This window comes from Eleutherodactylus coqui, chromosome 5, assembly GCF_035609145.1.
Source record: "Eleutherodactylus coqui strain aEleCoq1 chromosome 5, aEleCoq1.hap1, whole genome shotgun sequence".
Lineage (NCBI taxonomy): Eukaryota > Metazoa > Chordata > Amphibia > Anura > Eleutherodactylidae > Eleutherodactylus > Eleutherodactylus coqui.
In genome coordinates this window covers 158,766,129-158,788,923 of record NC_089841.1, presented here as the reverse complement: position 1 = coordinate 158,788,923, position 22,795 = coordinate 158,766,129, and the positions used below count along the sequence as shown (strand labels likewise).

General features: G+C 42.2%; 1 protein-coding gene across 1 annotated transcript in view; it reads right to left on the bottom strand.

The window, feature by feature from the left end:
* Positions 1-3,442: 3,442 nt before the first annotated feature.
* Positions 3,443-22,795, bottom strand: part of HIRA (histone cell cycle regulator) — a 37,513-nt gene continuing 18,160 nt past the window's right edge. The window contains exons 12-25 of the mRNA XM_066603503.1: positions 22,515-22,730; positions 19,918-20,003; positions 19,608-19,796; positions 17,446-17,592; positions 17,119-17,308; positions 14,700-14,792; positions 14,258-14,406; positions 14,011-14,172; positions 13,819-13,877; positions 13,584-13,689; positions 7,877-7,999; positions 5,536-5,699; positions 5,363-5,451; positions 3,443-4,251 (exon numbers count right to left, since the gene is read on the bottom strand). Of these exons, the coding sequence (XP_066459600.1) occupies positions 4,135-4,251; positions 5,363-5,451; positions 5,536-5,699; positions 7,877-7,999; positions 13,584-13,689; positions 13,819-13,877; positions 14,011-14,172; positions 14,258-14,406; positions 14,700-14,792; positions 17,119-17,308; positions 17,446-17,592; positions 19,608-19,796; positions 19,918-20,003; positions 22,515-22,730 (1,890 nt within the window). The 3' untranslated portion in view covers positions 3,443-4,134. The remainder of the gene's footprint in view (positions 4,252-5,362; positions 5,452-5,535; positions 5,700-7,876; positions 8,000-13,583; positions 13,690-13,818; positions 13,878-14,010; positions 14,173-14,257; positions 14,407-14,699; positions 14,793-17,118; positions 17,309-17,445; positions 17,593-19,607; positions 19,797-19,917; positions 20,004-22,514; positions 22,731-22,795) is intronic.

Sequence of the window (22,795 nt, the reverse complement as noted above, 5' to 3'; positions counted from 1 at the left end):
AGAGAGGAAATTTTTACCCAACATGAAGTTACCATCTGACGTTCTGGTGGATCTTCCATTAGCTGGGTTAAGGCTGAACTCTTAGTCTATGGCTCTACCTACCTTGGCCAGTTGGGCTCTATGGATGAAAGAGGGGCGGGGGTGGAGGCTCCCTTCAAAAATGATTTCTACACTTTAGCCTTTCATCCTAGTAGCGTATGCAGTCGACACTTGCAAGAAATTCTTAAATCCCTAAGTGATAAGAGAATATCATTCCTACAACTGCCCAAGAAGAAGTTTAGCCTTAGTAACACAGCCACATGGTTGTGGCATCAACTCAACACAACTATGTTTCAGTCCCAAGCCTAGAAAAATAGGGAGTGGTGGAGAAAGCCATGGTCACCCACTCCACTATATACCACCAAAATACTTAATGAATTCATTCAAAAACATGTTTCAAGATATGGTGCTGGAAGGTTCCCCTCCCTTCTCCCCAAAATTGCCGCAAAAGAATAAATAGTAGGGAAGAAAACCAATTATTGATTCAAAACACATTGTTTGCACAACCAAAACGTCGTTTGTACATCTGAACGTCTCTAAACGGAATTCACCACAATAAAGTCGATTGCATCTTGTGCTCCCAAAAGTGGAAAAGTTCAGTTTTAGCAGCAAACACATTCCGAGGCGCAGATTGTGGTTCTGACCACTAACTGCTTGTTGCCAAAAATCAAACTACGTTTCTGTAATTGCAGAAAAACAGCAGCATTGTAGTTCAACAATAGTTTTGAATGGCTTAATACCTTTGATAGAGAGCCAGACAAACTTTGGGAGGAAATTAAAAGCATTAAAAAAATAAAAACAGCAAATGAAAATATACCATGCAAAAAAACAACAAGAAAAACAACCTGGCTATCAGCAGACATCGTCCGATTCACGGACATGCGACGAGAAGCAAGAGCTACTGGAAACAGGGAAGATTTCCAGTAGCTAAATGCCAAGCTTCAATATGAAATTAGCAAAGACAGGATAGTTTGGGAATGCATACGGCATAGAAATGGAAGAAGCAAACAAAAAAAAGACACACCAAAGAGCTCTTCACTCTTGTTAAAAAGCCTCGTGCTCCATTTGCATCACACAATGCAACAATTTTTTTTTATCAGAAAGGTAAGAAATTACATGATCCTGAACAAATCAAGCATAGATAATGGGAATATACAGAACTATACACAATCACAGAACCCATCAACCCCAAACAAGAACTAACAGAATTTGAAACGGATATCCTGGAGGATGAAGTTGAGTGGGCACTGAATCAGCTACAAAATCGGAAAGCCTATGATTCTATTGTAGACCTGCTGAGCTCCTCAATCCCCTGCCAGTCCAGATGCTAACAGTACTCTGTCGCAAGATTTGGGAAACCAAATCGTGGCCAAAATTTTGGACAAGGTCAGTTTTCATGCTGCTTCCCAAAAAAAGCGACCTGAGAGAATGATCAAACTTCTGCATGATAGTCCTAATATTGAATGCAATCCTACTGAAAATTATACAAAAGTACATGGTGGAAAGAGTGGAATGGGAGTTCCCCGATGTACAAACCAGTTTTCACAAAAGAAGAGGAACAAGAGATCAAATTGCAGATCTCTGATGGAACATGGAAAAGGCCAGGAAATACAAGAATGAGGTGTACATATGCTTTATCGATTAGAGCAAAGCCTACAATTGCATTGAACATGACAAGCTGTGGCCATGCCTAAGACAAATGTGAGTCCCGGGACATCTGGGGCAATTCAGGCAGTCGTTATAGGTGAACCAAGACGCAGCGGTCAGGTCCTCTAATAGTAACACGAAATGGTTTAGCTTCGGGAAAGGCGTACGCCAAGGCTGCATCTTATTCCCAGCATTATTCAACCCATATGCAGAGGCAATCTTGAGGCAATACAATTTAGATACAACTAATGTTGGAGTCAAGATCGGTGGAAGAAACATCGACAATCTCAGATATGCAGATTATAAAACCTTGCTGGCAGAAAGTCAGGAAGATCTTGAACTGATGCTAAAAGTTAAAGGAGGTGAAAAAGCATCCTATACTTGAATATCAAGAAAACTAAGGTCATTACAACAGCCGGTAACAGTACAGGAAAAATCAACAGCAGCAATTAAAAAAGCAAAGTAGTTACATACTTAATCTTCCTTGGAGGAGTGGTGGGTTGCCACCCAGCTGGTATCTATTTTTACCGGCCATATTAATGCCGGCCAGGTAGCCAACTGATGTCCAGCCAAGCCGCAACCCCGCAAGCAGTGCATTCACTCAGTCCGCAGCTCCGGTCGGGGCAGCCACTGCACGGTCATGAGATGCTGTGACTCGACCAGGGGTCACAGGCTCTGAAGTTAGTGCAGCAGACGCCCAACTGGAGCTGCAGACAGAGTGAATGCACTGCTTGCGGGGTTGCTGCCCGGCTGGAGGTCCAGTAGAGGGATTATAAATACAGTGTTTTGTGTCCATGATTTTCACATCTACTAGTCTGTCACTAGTGTGCAACATTTTTGTTTTTACAACGATGGTGAAGATCCACCCATTGAGCACAGTATTCATAAGTGGTACTCCAATTTTAATGAAAAAGGTTGCATCTGTAAGTGAAAATTATATAGTTGTTCACCAGTAAGCATGGAAACAATGGAGTGTGTCCGTGCAAGTTTTACACAAAGTCCTTAGGAATTCACCGTCAGAGCAAGCAAGGAATTGGACATCCTGCAGCTGTGTGGAAATTTCTGTGTAAACATTTGCAATGCTATCCCTACCGATTAAATGGGTAAAGGTCCTGAAACCAGACGGCAAAGCAAAGTTCTTTCTACGAGAGTATGCAAACTCCAATGGAAACTAATGTTTTCATGGAACCTTTAGTGTGTAGTCATAAAGCTGTGCACAGTTAACAAATGTAATGTCAGACTCTGGTGGTGGAAAAACCCACATGTCTACCTTCAAAGTGAAGGTGTTTTACACTATATCCTTCTTCCTTGCCCTACATGTTCCCCTGATCTTACGCGTTGTGATTTTTTTCTCTGGAGGAATGGTAAAGACTGTCTGCCACCCTTACCACACACCATGCATGATCTGAGAGTACGCTTCACAGAAGCCACTGCATCAGTCAATCGTGACACGCTACAATGTGTATGGCAGGAACTTGACTAGAGGCTCGATGTGTGTCAAGTGAAAAAGAGGGCTCACATTAAACACCTGAAGTGCAAAACATTTTTGATTTTATGCAACAAAACTTTGAGTTCCTGTTTCCACTGGTCAAATTTATCTATCTCAGTAGTGGCATTAAAACGTGATCAGATCAGGAGAAACCATGTGCAGAACATGGTGTGCAAAGCACCTGCTCAGCCTATGAATTGTCCATTGCCATACATCTTCCCCATAACCTTGGGAGTTTAATCCAATTACAAACAAGTGCAATACAATTTTTTTTTGTTTTTTAATTGGTAGTTAGAAAAGGAATGGAAAAAACCCTGTCTTTTACAAACATTTAAAAATCAAAAACTGAATGAGTACAGAATAAGTTGTTGGATTATTCAAACACAGCAGTCATAGTCAGAACTTCCTACATTCAACGGACATGTAGGGTGATTGTTGGCCCGTGGACAGTGCATTACAAGTTAGTACAGTCTAGTATAAAAATAGTCTGAAATGGGGCAGAATTCTTCTTATATTCACAGACGAAATTTGGCTGGGGGGAAAAAAAAAAACAAAAACATAAAAAAACCTCTCCATCTTTAAATTTGTATAGTGCAAGGTCTTGATTAAGCGATGGGACACAACCCTACATAAGAATGGGGCAACGAAATTCAAGTGTTTTAGTAACATACTGTGCTTTTCTTGCGAACAATGGCCAACATCCTGTCATTCAATCTTTACCATTAACAGAAATCTTCAGTTTTCCAGCAGACATGAAAGATAGTACAATTACAGAGCTTCTAGCTGATGCTCAGCAGGCCAAGAAAGGCTTGCTTAACTCATCCTTCATGTCCATGCATGTTCCTCACAGCACCTTTGTTTCTCACAGTGGACACTGCCCTGTTGGTAGTCTCCCCAAACTAGCAGGCAAGCACACAAAGGAGAACAACCAAAAGGAGGTTAAGGATGTGAACCAAGTATTATTTGTCCGTTAGACTGTCCAGCTGCTCCCGATATTCAGTGAAAAGACGCTGGAATCGAAGATTTTGTCCAATAAGAGGGAGCAATTCATGCAGCAGACTTCTTTTCCTGAAACCCTGAAATATAAAAAAATAAAAGCAGTGTCATTTTTTTTTTGCCTTTTCTTTTAAATTATTTATGTTTTCTGCAGAGAGAAAAATATTGATCCATACATCTAAAAATAGTGATACAATACTGAAGTAAGTAGATTTTATATCTTTTTTTGGGTTTAGTGAAAACCTAAATATTCATTTTAATGGAAAAATAAGGGTGTATGTGTGGTTGGCACTTGATATCGGAGTGGCCACCCCACTGAATGACATGCCGGACAATACCTGTATGCAAGATACTTAAAAGGCTATGGACACTTTTGGGGGAGGGATAATTTCTTTTTCCACTTAAATGCATGAATTTTGGGCTGACAATCATTTTTGCAATAGGGTATAATTAAACGTTTTGCACCATTTGTTTTCTGCAGCTTCTTACATATCACTGTATATAGACACTGCAGTCCAAATCAAATAAAAGTTCTGTCAGTGAAACTGGACTGTTTAGTGAAACTTCTGCCATTTTTTCTGATCATAAATCAGCTGATAAAAAGTGCAAGGAGAGTAAAGATAAAGTAGTCAGTCCAGCCTCACTGACAGCTCCTACTGAGATTTTCTATACAGCAGCTGCAGAAGACAAGCGTTGCAAAGATCTTAATTAAACCCTATTGCAAAAATTGTCAGACAAAAATACATGCAGTTAAGCAGTCTGGTGGTCTAGCAAGAGCACTGCTACTCCATTCATTTCAATGGGAATGCCAGTAGTCCCAGGGCAAGGAGTGAAGCAGTGATTTGTATGCTCAACCAATGCTCCATTGGTGTGAATACCTTGGGAACCCCTGTTTTTGGGAGTGGTGGAAGTTACAGCAGTCGATCTGAAAGTTATTCTCTATCCCCATGGATAGGGGATAAATTTTATTCTGGGCACATAAATTCATATTAACTGTGTCTTAGACCATTAATTCTTTTGGGGTACATTTGTAGAATTTCATCCCGAGGAGAAGCTCTACCAATTCAAAAGAATGGTGTATAAGAGGGAAATCCTGGGCAGAGGACCCATGTGCCTCCAGAAGATAAAGTAGACTCTAAGAGTACAAGTATAAGAAGACTGTAGGTATAAGAATATTTTCCAAGCGCTTACCAATATTTTAGATTCCCATTGGCTGTCAGATGAGTGATGGACAGGGCCAAGTAGTTCCTGGCATACTTCACGTAGCTTCTGCTCAAAACCTGTATAGTGTTAAAACAGGTGTTTTACATCTATAATAATTTTAGTTCCTTTGTAAACAAGTTTCCATATAGACTGAAACTCACCTTCATTGACCAAGTAACGTGCATAGATGAGCAACCAGTATTTATATTCCTGGCTTGACTGTAGTATCAGGGCACCTGCAATCTGATTCTCAAGGTAAGCCATGGTTGTTTCCTGCTGCACTTGGTGAGGCATTGTGAAGAGGTGAGCGGCCTGTCTGCCTGCACTGCACAAGACACAGGAGTAAATCGGCTATTAAAAGTACATTAAAAAAAAAATATATATATATATACACACGAGTGCATTGTCAAAAAATAAAATCCATCCCCTGGAAGGAGTTATTGGAATGAAATAAAACTTTATATGTGCAATTGTAACATTGATATATTAATGGGATTACAATTTCTGAGCAAAAAGGATAATTTATTGCAGAAAAATTAACACCAGAAGGCCGCCTGCAGACGAGCGGGTCGGATCCGGCCAAACCGTCTGCATAGGAGTGCGTATTGTAATGCACTCCTATGCAGGCTTTGAACGGCGGAAATCCCGCCGCGGGATTTCCGCCCGTGTGCAGGCGGCCGAAGACAGACAAAAGTGGTGCATGTAATGGGCGTTTTGTGACCAAATATTCTTCAGCCAAGTGCCTGGAAATGGTTCCAACAGACAGAGGACTGTAACAATGGTGCCACCTGTCTCTGGATGGCAGACTACAAAATAGTTGGAGCTGCTTGTGCTGGTCAGACAGTCAAATGATTCTTTCTACTGGTGGTCTGACAACGGCATCCTGAGTCCGGTCACCTTGTATGTGTGCCCTCACACATCCACTGGTCCCAACACCTCCTAACAGTCTGGTCAGAACGGCCCTGGTGGCGGAGAATTCGTCGATACAACCACCAGCTTTTCACATAACAATAGTGCGCCCCCTATCAAATTCTGTTAACGGCAAAATCTCTGATTGCTTCGTAGAGGCGTCTAGCGGTCAACAAGCTCTACAGAAAAAGAGGACACTACACACAAGTACTGGTAGGTTGTGAGAGCCTTCATATAGGCCATGGGTGGAACCACTTTTAGGGCCTCAAGTGGCAAGACCGTTCATCTAATCACACAACTCTACTCATCTGTATATCTGCCTGAGATGTAACTGCATGCCAAGTTTTGCAGCAAAATGACAACTTCTTCTAGGAGCTTGATTTTTATTTTTTTTTGGACTGTATTTCTACATTTGCAATTCACCCTTTTCAACTCAGGATAAAAGTCATTAAACATGTTCAATGTAAAGCCCCATTTACATGGGACGAATGTCGGGCAAACGATGCCCGACACGCTTTCCTGCATGTACTCGCTCCAGTGCTGTTGCAGGGAGCGAGTATCATTGGCTCACAGCGGATCGGCTAGAGGAGATTTCACTCTTCTCCACTGACATAACATAGTGGACGTTCAGTACTGAATGGCTGCTGTTTAAACTGAACGATCATCGGTCAGCTCATCGTCCATCGTTTAGGCTGCATAAACGATGGATGATGAGCTAAACAATGAGCATTTAGTGTAAACAGCAGTCGTTCAGTACTGAACAGCCGCTGTGTTAAATGAATAGAGAGGGGCAAGGGAGAGCGAGGAGAGAAATCTGCGCTTTTTTTCTGGCCGCTCTGTCAGCAGCACAGGAGCTAGTATGTGCGGGGATCAGTGTCAGGCATAGTTTGCTCGACATTCGTCCCATGTGAATGGGGATTAATACTCATTTTCTTGTTTATGTCTGAGACTGAAAACTAGATCTACCCTCCTTGTGACCAAAAGACCAGTTAAAGGGGTTGTCCAGTTGTAAACTATTAATGGCCTAACCTCACTATAAGTCATCCATACTAGATTGGCGGGATCCCCACCAATCAGCCGTACTCTGGCCAGCATGCTAGTGTACTGAGCTTATGGCTGTTTTCTTACTGTAGTAACGAGGCTTGGTATTGCAGGCCAAGTTCTGACTGTAATGAATGGTAACCTGGCATGTAATACCAGGTTGGATCACTGCAATGGCAAAGGAGCTATCTGCTTCCTGCAGAATCAGCTCAGTGCAGGAGCACACTGGCCCAGAGGACGACTGATTGGCAGGGTCTCAGGGGACAAATCCCCACTGATCTACAATTGATTACCTATCTTGAGAATAGGCCATCAATAGTTTACAACTGGACAACCACTTCAAGTCATAGTAGCCATGTGCGACTGCGGCACAGAAGCCAAAACCAAGTATAATAGAGCTTCAGCCTCTCGTGACATACATATTACAAAGTGCATTTGAATTAAGAATACATAGACAAATAATGAAAAAAAAATAAATCTTATTTTAAGCACACCATTTTTTATCATGCTACTTATAACAATTCCTGCTGGACTACATTAACATTTTCTTACTTGGACGCTCGTCCTTGAATTATGGCTAGTGGTCCAGAGCACATCATGGCTTCCTGGGAGGGCAAACAGTTCCTAAAATCTGCGCACTGCGCCAAGGAGTCTTGTTTGTCAGATACCAGGTTCCTATTCAGTTGCGGAAAGTAAAAAAACATTTAGTGAAGTACAAACAGAACACAGTTGAAACAAAAGCCTAATTTTAACGTGTACCAATAAAACAAAATACAAGTGTTCAAACCCTGTACTTGTAAAATCGTGTAGCTTTATTACGGTTGTATAACAATAAATACCAATATACTTTGTTTACGCATTTCAAACCAAAGTCTTTGATCGTATCGTAATAAACGTTACAAAACACGGCTATTAAATACCTCCCCTCTCACACAGGAGCCAATCCGAATGCAAGTTTTGGAACAGTAAAGCTAGGGCTACAGGGCAACTTTTGGTCACAATGGGTCATGTAACCAAAGGTCGGTGTGTAGCCTTGTGACCTCACACACTTCTTGAACTCAGTGGGGTCACATTGAGAGTCACAAGTGGCAGCGACAGCAAACTGCATGTACGCATTTTTTGCGACCTCTGGGTCGTGGTCACTTGCGACTCACATTGTAACCCGGAGGTTGTAAGGCTACGCAACAATCATGTGACCTCTTGCATAGCCAAATGTCTCTGTGTAGACCTAGCCTCATAGCACTTCACACTCCTGATATGCATTCAAAGAGAAGGTCAGCTCCTATGGGCACCATAAACTAAAGTAATGGGCTTACAGGAGTGCAGACTCGAGTGGTGTAATATATTTCTTACCTACCCCCACCCCAGATTCCGAACTGTGCACCATCAAACCTGATGCTTGCTGCGCAGAGTGTAACACTTGAGCAAGCACATAACAGAGTACTAGGGTCTCGTACGGTCTGCTACATTATGTTTAGCCCAGTCTACTGTCAATTTTGGGTAATCAGCTGTGATAGTCAACAACAGACTTTGTTCTCTAGGCCAGCAGGAATGCTCTGAATAAATCCTCGTCACCCTCACCCATCCACAAGACAGATCATAGATGTATGATTGCTAGGTACTGTCCCCCTCTGAAGATCACGTAGCGCTTAAAAAAAATGTAAAAAAATTAAAAAATTAAAAAAAAAGAAATCGAACTCTTTAGAGTCCCATGCGCTCTCCTATACACTTGTATGGAAGTGAGAACCCATTAGATTCTGCAAAGAGTCAGATTCTGGTGCCGTGCACAGACTTCGTGGGTTACAGCGCTGGATCGTGGGAGCGGGTCTTCTTGTGACATCCCCTAACAGCACCATAATTATGCTATACTGATGTGACAGGTTCCCTTTAATTAGGGAATCCATTAGTATAAATGTTGATTGTCTTTATATAAAACCTCCCAATCTTACCCTTTCCTCTAGTAATGGTTTTCAAGATCTCTTGACATCAGTAAGGTTACTAGTCAGTTTCCTATTTGTATCTGTGTCAACGTAATTTGTCATTTTGTATATGCCTTTATGCCATATAACTACTACCCATCCGCCTGTTCTACCACGTTATTGCTTTGTAGTTCTTGTAATGTTGGTCCCTGATGTGCCTTTGTAGGATGCATTGTAGTTATCCTGGCAAGTGCATCACAAACAGGTCAAGGACTATGAGAAAGGTGGAATGCTGCTCCTATATTTGCTGCAAGTCCAGTCTCACTGATCAACAGGGAGAGAACCAGTAGAGGGACAGAGAAAATAGTTTTATACACTATCACTAGCCCTTTAACCCCTTAAGGACCATGCCCTTCCCCCCCCCCCCCCCATTTTCGTTTTTTCTTCCTGTATTTTAAAAAATCCTAACTCCCTTATCTATCCATCGATGTGGCTGTCGAGGGCTTGTTTTTTGCGGGCCGAAATGTATTTTTTTAATGGTACTATATAATATACTTTAAAACTTAAAAAAAAATTCTTAGTGGAGTTAAATGCAAAAAAACAAACAAAAAAAACCCGAAATTCCGCCATCATTAGGTGCGTCTTGTTTCTACAGTGTACACTGCAACAAAAATGACCTGATAACTTTATTCTATGGATCAGTATGATTACTACGATTCCAAATTTATATAATTTTTATTTTTGATGTACTTTTTTTTTTTTCAAAGATATTTAATTTTTGAAAATTTTCTGCTGCATCTTCTCACAGTATGACTTTATTTTTTCGTCGACATAGTTGTGCGATGTCTTATTTTATGCGGGACATCCTGTAGTTTCCGTTGGTATCATTCAGGAGTACATACGACTTTTACATAGTAACATAGTATGTTAGGCTGAATGAAGACATATGTCCATCTAGTTCAGCCTGTTACTATCCCCCCCTTGTTGGTCCAGAGGAAGGCAACCCTCAACCCTCCCCCCCCCCCCCCCCCCGCCTCCAGAAAGCTAATACACACGCCGTCAGCCAGTTACAGCCATTCAATGACATCATTGAATGGCTGTGATTGGCTGAAGGCGCACGTGTGTTAGCAATCACACCCATTCAATGATGTCATTGAATAGTGTGATTGGCTGAAGCCACGTGTGTTTTAGCGCGACAGAACGCCGGGGGAGGTGAGTAATGATTTTTTTTTTTCTCCACTGTATTACCGTCATATAAGGTGAAAGTTGGGGGGTCGTCTTATACGCCCCGTCGCCTTATACGCTGGTATATACGGTAGTTATTTGATTGCCCCTTAGCAGTCTTTTTTTCCAGGGTAAATAATCCCAATTTTTGATCGCTTTTTATTACATTTTTTTCTTGGAGACGGGGTGACCAAAAAAGGGGGAGTTAAAGCATTAACAGCTTTGATGAGCTGCGCGGATTATTGGAGCTGTTGTGGGCGGGTGTCAGCTGTGAGTAACAGCCGGCGCCCGTATTGTATGGAGGAAGATCACCCCGCAATCTTTCTCCATGCACACCTCAAATGTGCAGGACGTAACCTTATGTCCTGTGTTGTTAAGGGGTTAAAAGGGGCATTCCAGAGACAAAATGTTTTTTTCAAGTTTTCACCCCATCCCCCGTCAACCACTTGCATGCGGTAGTTGTGATGATGTATCAGATTTTGTACCTACAGTCGTTAGGCCGTCAGCCATTTTTTCCTATGTACCTTGCCTTATATTCAGCACTCCATTTGGTATCTACTAGATAATCCCCGAATAGGTGGAAAGAAGCGACAGGTTTAGCAGCTTTTTCCCCAGCCTGTCAATGTGCATGTAGGAAAAGCCTTGTCTCCCCTGCCTGGACACGAGCTGTGCTGTGATGTAAATAACCCCCCATTCTCTCTCTCCCACCTGTATGTGTTGGGTGGTATTAGCATGAGAATGCTGACCATGCAGTGGTTAAGTTTAGGAAAACCCTTCTTGTATTAATTTCCTCTTCCAGACTAGCCGGGGCTGAAAGAATCCATATTGGGGAAATCTTTAATAAGAACATTTATTTGGTCGTGTGAAGGTCCCAGCCGGATATGATTTAGATTTTAAAAATCGTGTGTCCCAGATGGCCAAAACGCATCCACTCACGGTGCGTTAAGTGCTCAGGAACCCTTCCAATTTACCTAACCCCATCACTGGTTGGGATTGCGGCTGCCCGTTTGGTACTCACACGTAGCTACAATTATAAACGGCAGGCATAATACAATTATAAATATGGCAGGCATATCCTCACGATCGGAGGCTCTCCCACTGAGATATGACCAAACATAAATAAATATGATTCCTCAGAGCTCCTACAAGACCAACCCTCCATTCTCTGTATGACCTCAGAAGAGGCAGAGAGGTGGTGTGTACTAGGGACCCTTTAAAATGTGGGCCCCCTCAGGTCCCATTTGTCGATCCATGGAGCTATACTGCGGTATATGGACTTTCCTATGTTCTGTCTCTCCGCTGCCCAGACACCTTTGGGCCGTGTATCCCAAGAGCTGGTAACTATCTTTTAATTTCTCCTGTTTTATTTTAAATCTGCTGAGTGTGTATTCATACTGTATTCCTTATTCTCCCATGTAACCACCTTTTTCTTTGTATACCTTTGTACATTCTGTATGTATTGCACTGCTAGACCTTTTCTAGAATAAATCTACAATTTATCAGTTCAAGCCTTGTCCGTTTTAACAACGAACCATAATACTCCGAAGATTGTGTTAATTTATAGATCGGGTCCAATGCCCGTGAACACTGGTGGTGGCAGCTGTGTATGGGTATTGTAGAGCTCTGGAGTGCGTTAGAACGGATCAGGCGGTGATTTGAGCTTTTGCTTCGCATGCGTGCAGAAGCCAAGAGGAAGCTAGGTACAAATCAGCCTGTATTCTAACGACTCCACGCTTACAATACCGCTAGAGTGATCGAGGACTGAGGTGGGAGCGATAGGTATCGTCCCCCTCTCCCTCTCCCGTGTCCGGTACGTGACAGTAGTCACTATTGATCACAGCACATAAGGAGTTAAACTGCCGTAATCAGAGGTTTCTCCACTCCCAGATATCAGAGCAAAAGCCCAGTTGTCACTAGACAGCCGAGCCCTGGGTCTGTGCAGCAAAGGACACACATGCAGAGTTAAACCTGTAAAAGGTGCATTGGCGGTCACTAATATGTTAAAGGGGTTTTATAAGGACTGACGTATCACCTATCCACAGTTTAAGTGATAAAAAGTCAGATCAGTGGAGACTCACCTGTTTTGTATCCCATCTTCTCATCACTGTGGGCTCAGTGCACCCACCTGCAGCAATGTTGAGACTGACTGAAGCCACAGTCGCACATGCACGACACCACTCCATTCATTTAATTGGGGTTGACAGAAATTGAGTACAAGCGTTTGGCCATCTCCAGCAGTCACACTGATGATGAATGGGGTGGCACCACACATATGCTCACTTCTACCCATGTAAGAGGTGCAGTGAGCCCACAGTGAGGAGGAGAGGGGGAAATGGGTTTTTGGGATTGTGGGGGTCTCAGTAGTAAGACCCTCACCAATCAGACTTTTATCACCTATCGACAGGTTAGCTGATAAGTCAGGCTTAACATAACCCCTTTAATATCTGCTTAAAATACTTTGAAAGTCCTATGCATTCATCAAAAAATAAAAAATAATTCCAGGATGAAATAAGACAAAACTATCCCCTGTGTAATGCAATATTCCAAAAGGGTAAAATTTTACTCTGGGCATGCAGGAATTTAAAAAAAAAAAAAAAAAAAGAGAGAGAATGTATATCCCTTTATTTTTATGATAAACACATAGGACTTTGAACAAAAAATAAAGGAAAAAAATTGTATAATGTCCCAAAGCATGGAAGGTTTAATATCACAGATAGCACAAATCAACTCCCTCAAGGGTAGTTATTGCAACTTAAGGTGCCCATACACATCAGATTACGTTGTCTGAACCTGCCATTTTCCTCAGGCAAGGTTATTGACCTATTGTATATAGGACTGTCACGATTTTCCCCTGACGACAGACTAATGAAAGATCTCGCTACAATGTGAAGCCCATGCTTTCCAATGGGTTCTTTCACATGAGCGATGTTTTGTAGCCCATGCGGATGCAGCCTTAGACGAATGAGTGGTCAACAGCTATCTAGGATGTATGGCCATCTTTAGTGTAAGCACAAAAAAACAGCAGTTGTGGAGGATTACTTAAATGCACGTAAATGACTGCTAACACAACCTGATATTAATAACTATTCATCTGTAAAAACACGTATAGGTCTTACCATGTGGAGAGTGCAGGATTAAAGCAATATGCTTTCCCATTAGACATGCTTAGTACGGGTATACCTCTCTGGGTTAGCAACGTTTGAGAAACCGTCAGATCACTCCCTGAATTAAAAATAGTGGTGAAATAGGCATACATAAATTAAAACATAAAAAAGAAACCAAGAAACAGCATTTTAGCACATACTATGACATTATTATATATAATCTGAATATTAGTATAAAAATTGTTACCTGATAAAATGGGCAATAAAGACTCATTTTTTACAATAGCTTTCTGATTCTGGACATCCCTATCAAAAGAGAGAAAAAAATACTTAGAGCAACTACAAATACACAATCATTATATAGGCATGTCATACTACTACTGCAACCTATAGACTACATTAAGCATACACGTCATGCAGAGGAGCTCTAAATACCCACCAAACAGAAAGGGCCGCTGAAGATGTAAGAGCCATGACAAAATGACCTGTACATTGTACAGTAGAGATTTGGGAAGGCAGAATGATAGGTGGAAATACTCGTCTGCCACTGCCAGAAAACATAGATAACATTCTCTTCTCACAGGCTACACAAACCACCTCACTAGAAAAGAAAGAATTAGTTACAAATGAAGTGTATTTGTAATATTGTTAGACTTTTGAGCACACAGCCGTGGGATGTTACTTACTTGCTTCCCGCCGCTGCAAGAATGCGGCTTGTAAGGACCGTTTTCCACTCCTTCCCATCCCGGTTACATCTGAGCTGGCTTAGTTTTGATCCTCCTACAGTTCTGAGGTCATTCTCTACTTCAATGTATATTGACGGGTCTGCACTAATCTGTAAAGATAAGCAAATATGCTAACTGTTGATACCCACATAGCCTGACAACTCCAGCAAATCACCCCAGACCATTAATAGTGGAGCTGGCAGCATTAAGAAAGCCAAACGACTTATTTTAGTTTTTATTGTATTTTGTTTGCCACATATGCATCATCTGGAAAATGGTTGTAAGGCGCCAATGTGCTTATGGTGTAGACCATAACAGTGTACAAATCAGTGTATTAAGTGAAAACATATTCTTCAGTGGTTGATGCATGTTCATAATATTCCCTAACGTAGAGGTGACTGACCTGCAAGCTGAAGGTCTTCTGAATGGTCGGGATTGGCAGTCTAAGTGATAACGCTGGTGTTAAGTCCTTCTCGGATGTTGAAGCCACCTGAGACTGATAACAGTGACAAAATAAAAATTGACTTATCAGACAAGGAATGAAGAATTAAACAAAGGTTTTGTGGGTGGATGAACAATAGGTCATGCAGGAATAAAGGCTATCCGGATAAGAAACGAACATTACTTTTATTAGACTCAAAGTCCTCCTGCACTCGACTGCCTTTAAAGAGGGGGGGGGGGCACGTTCAAGTTAGCACTTGAACGTGCCTCCTTTTCTTCTGAGGACAGGACAAGCGACGGGACAGTTAAATCTGTTCTGTTTGCCCTCCTCGTTGGGGTAACAGGGAGATTCCTACCTCCCTCTAGGCCCTAAATCTAAGAATTTGTTGAAGACCGGCGACAAACAGGTCTGTCTCCAACGGACACTAAGCTAAAACTGGTTAGCTTGGTGCCTGCAGGAGGGGTGTAGCTAGTAGGAGGAGCTTAGACTTTCTGTTTAGTGTCCGCCTCCTAGTGGCAGTAGCTATACCAATGATACAGACGAGAAATGTGGTATATTTTTATAGACTCTTGTCTAAGGTGTCACCAGTTATCAGCTAGCCTACTTTACACCAAATTGCGGGCATTTTGTTACAATTAAGCTACGCTGCTGATTGAGCGGGATACAAAACACATGACAAATGTCATGCAAAGCATGTATAGCAGTTTTCTTGGTGCAAATTCAGCAGTTGTGGAACATTTATCTTCGTAAATCTCCCCCATTGTGTTTTGAGTTTACATTCAGCGCATGTGCAGCTAACTGAGGTAGTCGGTCACAAACACTTTTCACTAGGACTACAAACACACCTATTTAATTAAGTAGTCAGTGACTTGGCAATTCCAATCACCTGGCACAAAATTGCATCCGGTTAAAAACTATAAAACTGCGATCACACAGTGTATTTGCTGTGGATTTTCAGCACCAAAATCTGTGTCAGAATCAACATAGTTTGATGCAGATTTTGGTGCAGATCCGAAGCAAGTGGAGCAAAATTTTGACAAAGATTTTCTATGGAATTTTCCCTCTGAGGCTTTAGTCACATCAGCATTTTAATTTCAGATTTCCAGCTCCATTACAGGAGCAGGAAAATGGAAACCACTGGCCGAAAGGATTGGTCTTATGATGGTCCCCAATGGACCCCCATGAACTATAATGGGCTCTGTTCGGCTTCTGTTTGGCTATCTGGAATTTTACAGGATGAAAGAGTGCTCCATGTAGCGCTATTTCAATCTTTATTTTAACAGTAATCAGCAACAGAAGCTCTAAAAAGAACCTCCGAAATGAATGTGAACAAGCCCCAAGTGATAACAGGGATAGCAGAAAATGGTAGGTTGTAACTACAGTACTGAAGCTGTAAAATAAAAGTTCTCTATGTTTAGGTCTTCAACTTCGTGCGGCCTTGTGGATGCTCAGTTAAAACAATTTACTATACTTTTAAACCACAACAGCAGCTGTAACTAATATGCACTTCATAAACTGTTAAAATGTACTTTGCTGTACAAATCCTTTCCTAAGGATGGGTAATTTGGGGTGTTTGCTTTATATAACGCTACATCAACCTATTCCTTTAGTACACAGCACTAACCCTCCACCCCCTCCCCATGTTCCCCCACATCTGAATACTTTTGTCGGTTGTCATGCATACTTCTGTAAGCAGCTCCTATTCAGATCCATAGGGGCTGTATGCAGAGTAATGGCAGCAACAGCTAGCCAGGATTTTTACAGCCATATCAATCATATTAGGACAATGGTAGTGCAAAATTCTTTCAAACCAACGAAAATGCGCGATCATAGTTACGTCTAAATGCAAAGCCATTGTTTAATATTTGTTTACTGTTTGTTTGCCCCTCACTTTCAACCAGCAAAAAAAATCAATGCTGATTCACTCACTTTTCGCTGTGTTTAAACGCTCCTCGCTTCACATAGAATGTGAAAAACTGAGTGTGAAATCCGCTAGAAGTGAGCAATACTTCAGCAGTGATCTGCCTGTCTAAACGCTCTGCACGAGCGCTAACAACTAGCGGTGACATCAGCGCTCGTGCAGTCGTTTAGCCGACAGTTGTCCCGCGTACATGAAGCATATAACTGTACTAACCCGTCCCACCACTCCACCCCCATTCTCATTACTAAGTCTGAGATCACTGTCTATACAGACTTCCCCCTCTCATTCTCTGGTTGTCCTCCCCCCACAGTCCCTAGTTTAAACACTCCTTCAACCTGCTAACTTCTAAGATGAAGAATGTATGACCAAGTATAGTTTAAATATTGATGTCCATTGTACCACCGATGGGATTGAGTGTTAGTGATTATAGAAAAGAAGAAACAAAAATGTTTCAGTAACCTGCACAGTGAGAGAAACGGACATAAGCCGCGAGTCTTTTCGAGGTCGCCCCTTTTTCCTTTTTTCTCCAAGATCTGCATCCAGTTCTGCTTTTCGTTTGGTGAGAGACTTGGTTGCAAGGTTTTTTTCTTCACTATCACTACTACTGTCCAACTCACGAGGCTTTGCTTCTTTATGATCTTTTGGTTGGCTTAAATAAAACATTAATAATTAGCAACACACTGCACTAAGGATATCAGAAGAGATTAAAAATATATATATATCTTGCTTGAGTTGTTAAAGTATCTTATGCAAAATAACATGTATTTAAAATTTGAAAATTCTTACCTGTCAGCAGCAATCTGGTTCACATGCGTTGTCCCTGAGGTGGCTTTTGATCGTTCAGTGAATCGGGAATCAAGTGCTTTCCTGGGTTCAATCTTCGGCTGGGCAGAGATATTTGTGGGTGTTGGAGTGATGGTAGTGGCATTCATACTATAAAGAATGGTTAGAGGGCATAAAAGTTGTAGTGATTTTCCAGAATTGTAAATTGTAGTGTAGTTGTAGTGATTTTATGCAATTCATCTTCTGTTTGGAACAAACTCTTACAACCCCAGTGTTCACATAGAAATGGAAATGATTGAAAAAGTGCTCTATATTCTTGCTAACAAATATGGAAATTAAAGAAACGCAATTATTTTATGTATATCATAGTTTTCTGTAAAGCACTGTACAGAGTGGATTCATTTAAAAGAACCTAAGTGAAAACCATGAAATTAAATATTCCAATATGGAGTAAATAAGAACTGTCCATTGATAATGGCCCTCGTTCCCAATGTCTCTTGAGCTGTTGATCTCTTTTTACCCAGGTTTCATTAAATCTTCGAAACTCTCTAAAGACTATAGATAACTAACTATTTTATACACTGTCACAAAAAAAACAAACTCAAGCACCTAGAACTTGTTCAGCTGCAAAACTTGGCATACAGTTACATCTTAGGCAGATATACAAATGATTAGGGTTGTGGCATGATTAGATGAACAGTTTTGCCACATGGGGCCCTAGAAGTCTTTCCACCCTTGGCCTATAAAAAAAAAAAACAGGTCACTACACACAAGTGGCTCTCAGAGGCTACTTGTGTGTAGTGACCTGTTTTTCTGGTTGTATAGAGCTTACTGACCACTAAACTCCTCTCCGATTTACTTAAAAGAGATTTCACCCAGTTAACCGTTTGAGAGGAGGCGCATTCTTGGAATGCGAGAAGCTGGATGGTTCTATCAATGAATGGTCTCACGCCGCCCATTAAGAGTACTGCCCTTGACACCCACCCACCATTGCCTCCGTTTGCTGTGGTGTCAAGAACGATGAAAATGGACTGCTACAGAGTGGAACCGACGACGAATCCAGGTTGGGTTTGAGCATAGATGACAGCCATGTTAGAATCTAGAGACCTATGGGGGGTGAGCGCCTCAATCTTGCCTCTGGTGTGCCACTACTGGTGTGATGGTCTGAGGGGTCAATGGCATACAACAATCGTGCATATAAAAGTTACATTGGATTCTGACAACTCCTAGGTTCTTGTTTTTGCAATGATTATATTCTAATAAATTTTCTAGTGAGTCAGACGCATAAATTATCTTTAAAATTGCATTAGCACTTTGATTTCAACATACGATGTACTAGTTAGCTAGGGAGTGCACATAATGCTACAACCTCAGGGAACAAGTTGGTTGTTGTAGTATGTATTAAAAGTAGCTTTCCTTTCAACGAGATAATTTAAATTCCGTCATAACCCTCTTGGCAATACACTGTGAGCTCAAATTCTGTCTGTTGACTCCGTGTCAAATTACAAAAGAAAAAGTTTTCTTTAACTTAGGCCTCCTTCCCACGAGCGTGACGGGCTCCGCAGCGTAATATTCCGCTGCGAAGCCCGTCACGGCGCCCCCCAGAGCCCCTATACTTACCTGCGGGAGATAGCGTGAAATCGCTTCCCCGCCCACCGCCGCGCGTCACCGCCCGTCACCGCCCACCGCCCTCGCGTCACCAGCCGTGTCACGTGCACGGCCGGCCGTGTCACGTGACGCGGCCGGACCGCGTCATTTGGCGTCATATGACGCTCGGCGGTGGGCGGGAAAGCGTTTTTTCACGCTATCTCCCGCTGGTTACAGCGGGAGATAGCGTGAATGGACGGCTTCCATTGACTGCAATGGAAGCCGTCAGTGCGTACAGCCCGTCCTCACCCGCAGAAAATAGAGCATGCTGCGGGTGAGGACGGGAGAAATCGCGGTGCGTAATTCCGCGGTGGAATTACGCATCGTGAGCATTGTGCTATTAGGTTCAATAGAACCTAATAGCTGCGGGCAACGCAGCGGATTTTCGCCGCGAATTACGCGGCGGAAATCCGTTCGTGGGAAGGAGGCCTTAAAGGATTTACAAGATTTTATCAGGATGAGCTACATGTGAGACAGTAAAACTAGATGCTATGGCTCCTATTCTCATTTCATGATACCTCTCTTTGTTGGCAGGTTCTTCTGATGCTTTTGCATTCCCTGTTGGTTCTAGGGTGGATTTAGCCCCTAAGGAGCTGTTGGTGTTTGAATCCAGAGATAAAAGCTGCTGGTTGCTTTGAGATGACAGCATGGACCCTGCGACCGACCCCGATATAGGAATACTATTGAAAAAAGCTGTAGAAAAGTCCCTGCAAAATACAAATAACCAAAATAAAACTATTATATAATGATGCAGTCTTCATCAATGTAGCAGATTAAGTTACAATATTGTATCCTAAATATCATAAAAGTTTAATATTTCATACACACCCAGTGTCCAGCTGGGCAATGCACAATGGGGTGATCCTCCGCCGGCCATCTGCTGTCCTCGTTTCCACTTGTTTCTTTAAAAGATTCTATTAAAAATGTTTATTATTAAAAACACATTTCATTTATTTCCATGAAACAAAAACTTCCACTAGAGAAAATTTAACCATAAGCACCACAAATTCCTCTGGTACGGTAATTAGGCTTAATTCCCCTAGATATAAATAAGTTAAGAAGGATTTGTCGGCTCTGCTGACGTTTTCTTGTAGTAAATACTTGTATTACACATGAAGTAATTGAAGTGCTCCTTCCCAAAATCAATTATGTCCATTCTGCAGTTTTCAGGAAAAAAAAAATAACTACCAACAAATCTGCTTATGTGCTGTGCACTTATAGTTGTCCTAAACATTATATGTCTCTGTAGATTGCAAATACAAAATCTTAACTTTGCAGAGTGTCTATTATTGAGCGATAAAAGTTTCAATCATGTTCTGATGAAAAACTGAACAGAGGTTTGCCTGACAAGGCTGGTAGTTCAGAAACCCGATGAATGGCGGCGATCGCCACCAGAAAGGCCTCTTATCTGGTGAGAACACAAGCTGGGATGTCACACAAGGGCTCGAAGAGGTGAGACTGAAGTGCATCCAGTACCAGATTGAGATCCCAAGGAGGGATAGGAGAATGGTAAGTCCAGGTGACGTGAGTGACCCTCTGCAGAAAGGTATTGACAGTCGACTTGGAAGCCAGGGGGCATTGGAAAGGTGTGGACAGTGCTGACACCTGACCATTGAGGGAACTAAGGCTCAAACTTATGCCCATACCCTCCGGGAGAAAGGACGCAAGTTGGGATAGTGAAAAAACACACAGGATGGAAACTGCATTCATTGAATCATTGAGTTGGAAGGGACTTGCATGGTCATCTGGTCCAACCCCCTGCTTAATGTAGGATTCTCTAAATCATCCCAGATGCTTGTCCAGCCTCTGCCTGAAGACTTTTATTGAAGGAGAACTCACCACCTCCCGTGGCAACCTGTTCTACTCATTGATCATCCCCACTGTCAGAAAGTTTTCATTAATATCTAATCTGTGTCTCCTCCCTTTCAGTTTCATCCCATTGCTTTCATGATGGTCCAAGTGCCTTGGGCCGTATGTTTCTGCAGTGTACCTCCGCCGGGCTAGGTGGTTTGTTGAGTGTACCTGCCAGTGTAGTCAGATAGGAGCATCCCAAATGAATCTGAGTCATGTTGGGCCACTAAAGAAGGAAGCATTGAAGCTGCCGTGAAAGGTGAATTTCTTGGTTGAGACAATGCGTGTGTGGATTTGTCCCACTGGAGAACTATCTCAAAGGAAGAGACCATCAGCCCCAGTATTTGTGTGCAGTGAGGAATAGTCACAGGGTGCCGTGTTCATAGAGAGCGCTACCCCCCAGCAGGAACGCTGCAGCGATCCCAAAAAAAGCCAAGACCACTGAAGAGTGATGAAGAAGATGCTCCTGTGAGGGTCTCCTCAGGGCAGGGAGAAGTAAGAGGGCATACCATCTACGGCTGAGGGAGACGTCTGGAGGAGGCGGGTTGTAATCAAGGATGGTGGTGAGAGCAGGAGTAAGAAGACAAAAGAGGAGTAAGGGGGAGGTCAGAAACTAGCTTTTGCCGTAGGAACTCCAAAAAGACTCCAGCAGTGTGCGCCCTTGTGCTCACCTACCCCTAGATAGGAAGGGTCAAACTGGCAACAGAATGCTTATCGCCAGTCTATTTGCCCTCCTTGATGGTGTAACAGGAAGATTCTAATCCCTGCCCTGTATTCCCATAGTGAGGAAGGTACCCGCTGAAAACCAGCAAATGAAAAGGTCTGCCTCCTACGGACACTAAGCTAAAACTGATTAGCCGGTAGGAGGAGCTAACACTTTTTTGCTTAGTGTCCATCTCCTAGTGGTAGTAGCTATACCCATGGTCTTCAACTGTATAGCCCAATGATACAGACAAGAAACTCATTTTCAAAATGGTTCTTTTCACCTATTTGATAGAGTAGCCTACAAGCAAAGCATCTCTGGATGTAATTCGTTTTCAGCACTTATGGACTGAACTTGAGAACAAGTTCTTGAATTTTGGAGCAGGTTTTCTTATGGACAACTAGGTGTCACCATTCCACTTGTTAACATGGTATGTTCTTACACAGTCGGACAACATTCAATCAGTGCTGTCTCTACCAGACTATGTAGGGACATGCCACCAACTGGTCATACCCAGTTATCAAGGTATTCATAGAATGAACAACAGAACACCACAGAATTGTAAGAAAAGATGCTTCAGAACGGTTATTGTGCGGAATGCAGGTAGTTACAACAACAGACATGTCAGGAGAGCTGAACACTCCTCTTTAACATTTAATATCAAATTTAACACATTCAGTGAGTTAAAATTAAAGCATCACTCAAGAAACAGTTGCAGATAGAGGCACTACAGAAGCATCAATCCGTGACTCTGAACTCTGGTATAGGGGGATCTGTACTGCTTACCGATTTATGGACAGTAGCACTTTAAATGGATGTAACACTTAAAGCAAGACTGCAGTCTATACTGTAATTATTTGCGATTTCATACCTTTCTAATGTCCTCCAAGCTTTCACCATTTACCATACTGGCCACTTTTGGTGCTGGGATATCTTTTTGTACAGATATTGTGTGTTCTCCATCCAGTTGTGGATGCGGCCTCTGTTGAAACTTCAGCATTTCAGGGTTTTCAATAATGGTGTTAGGCAGCTGGGACTCCGTTGTGATGGCAAGACTTTTCCCATAAGTGCTTTGGTGGATGTGATTCTGTGATTGTATTTTACACAATAAAAGTAATTGTAAAACATCATCAATAAGCACTTTTTTAGCTC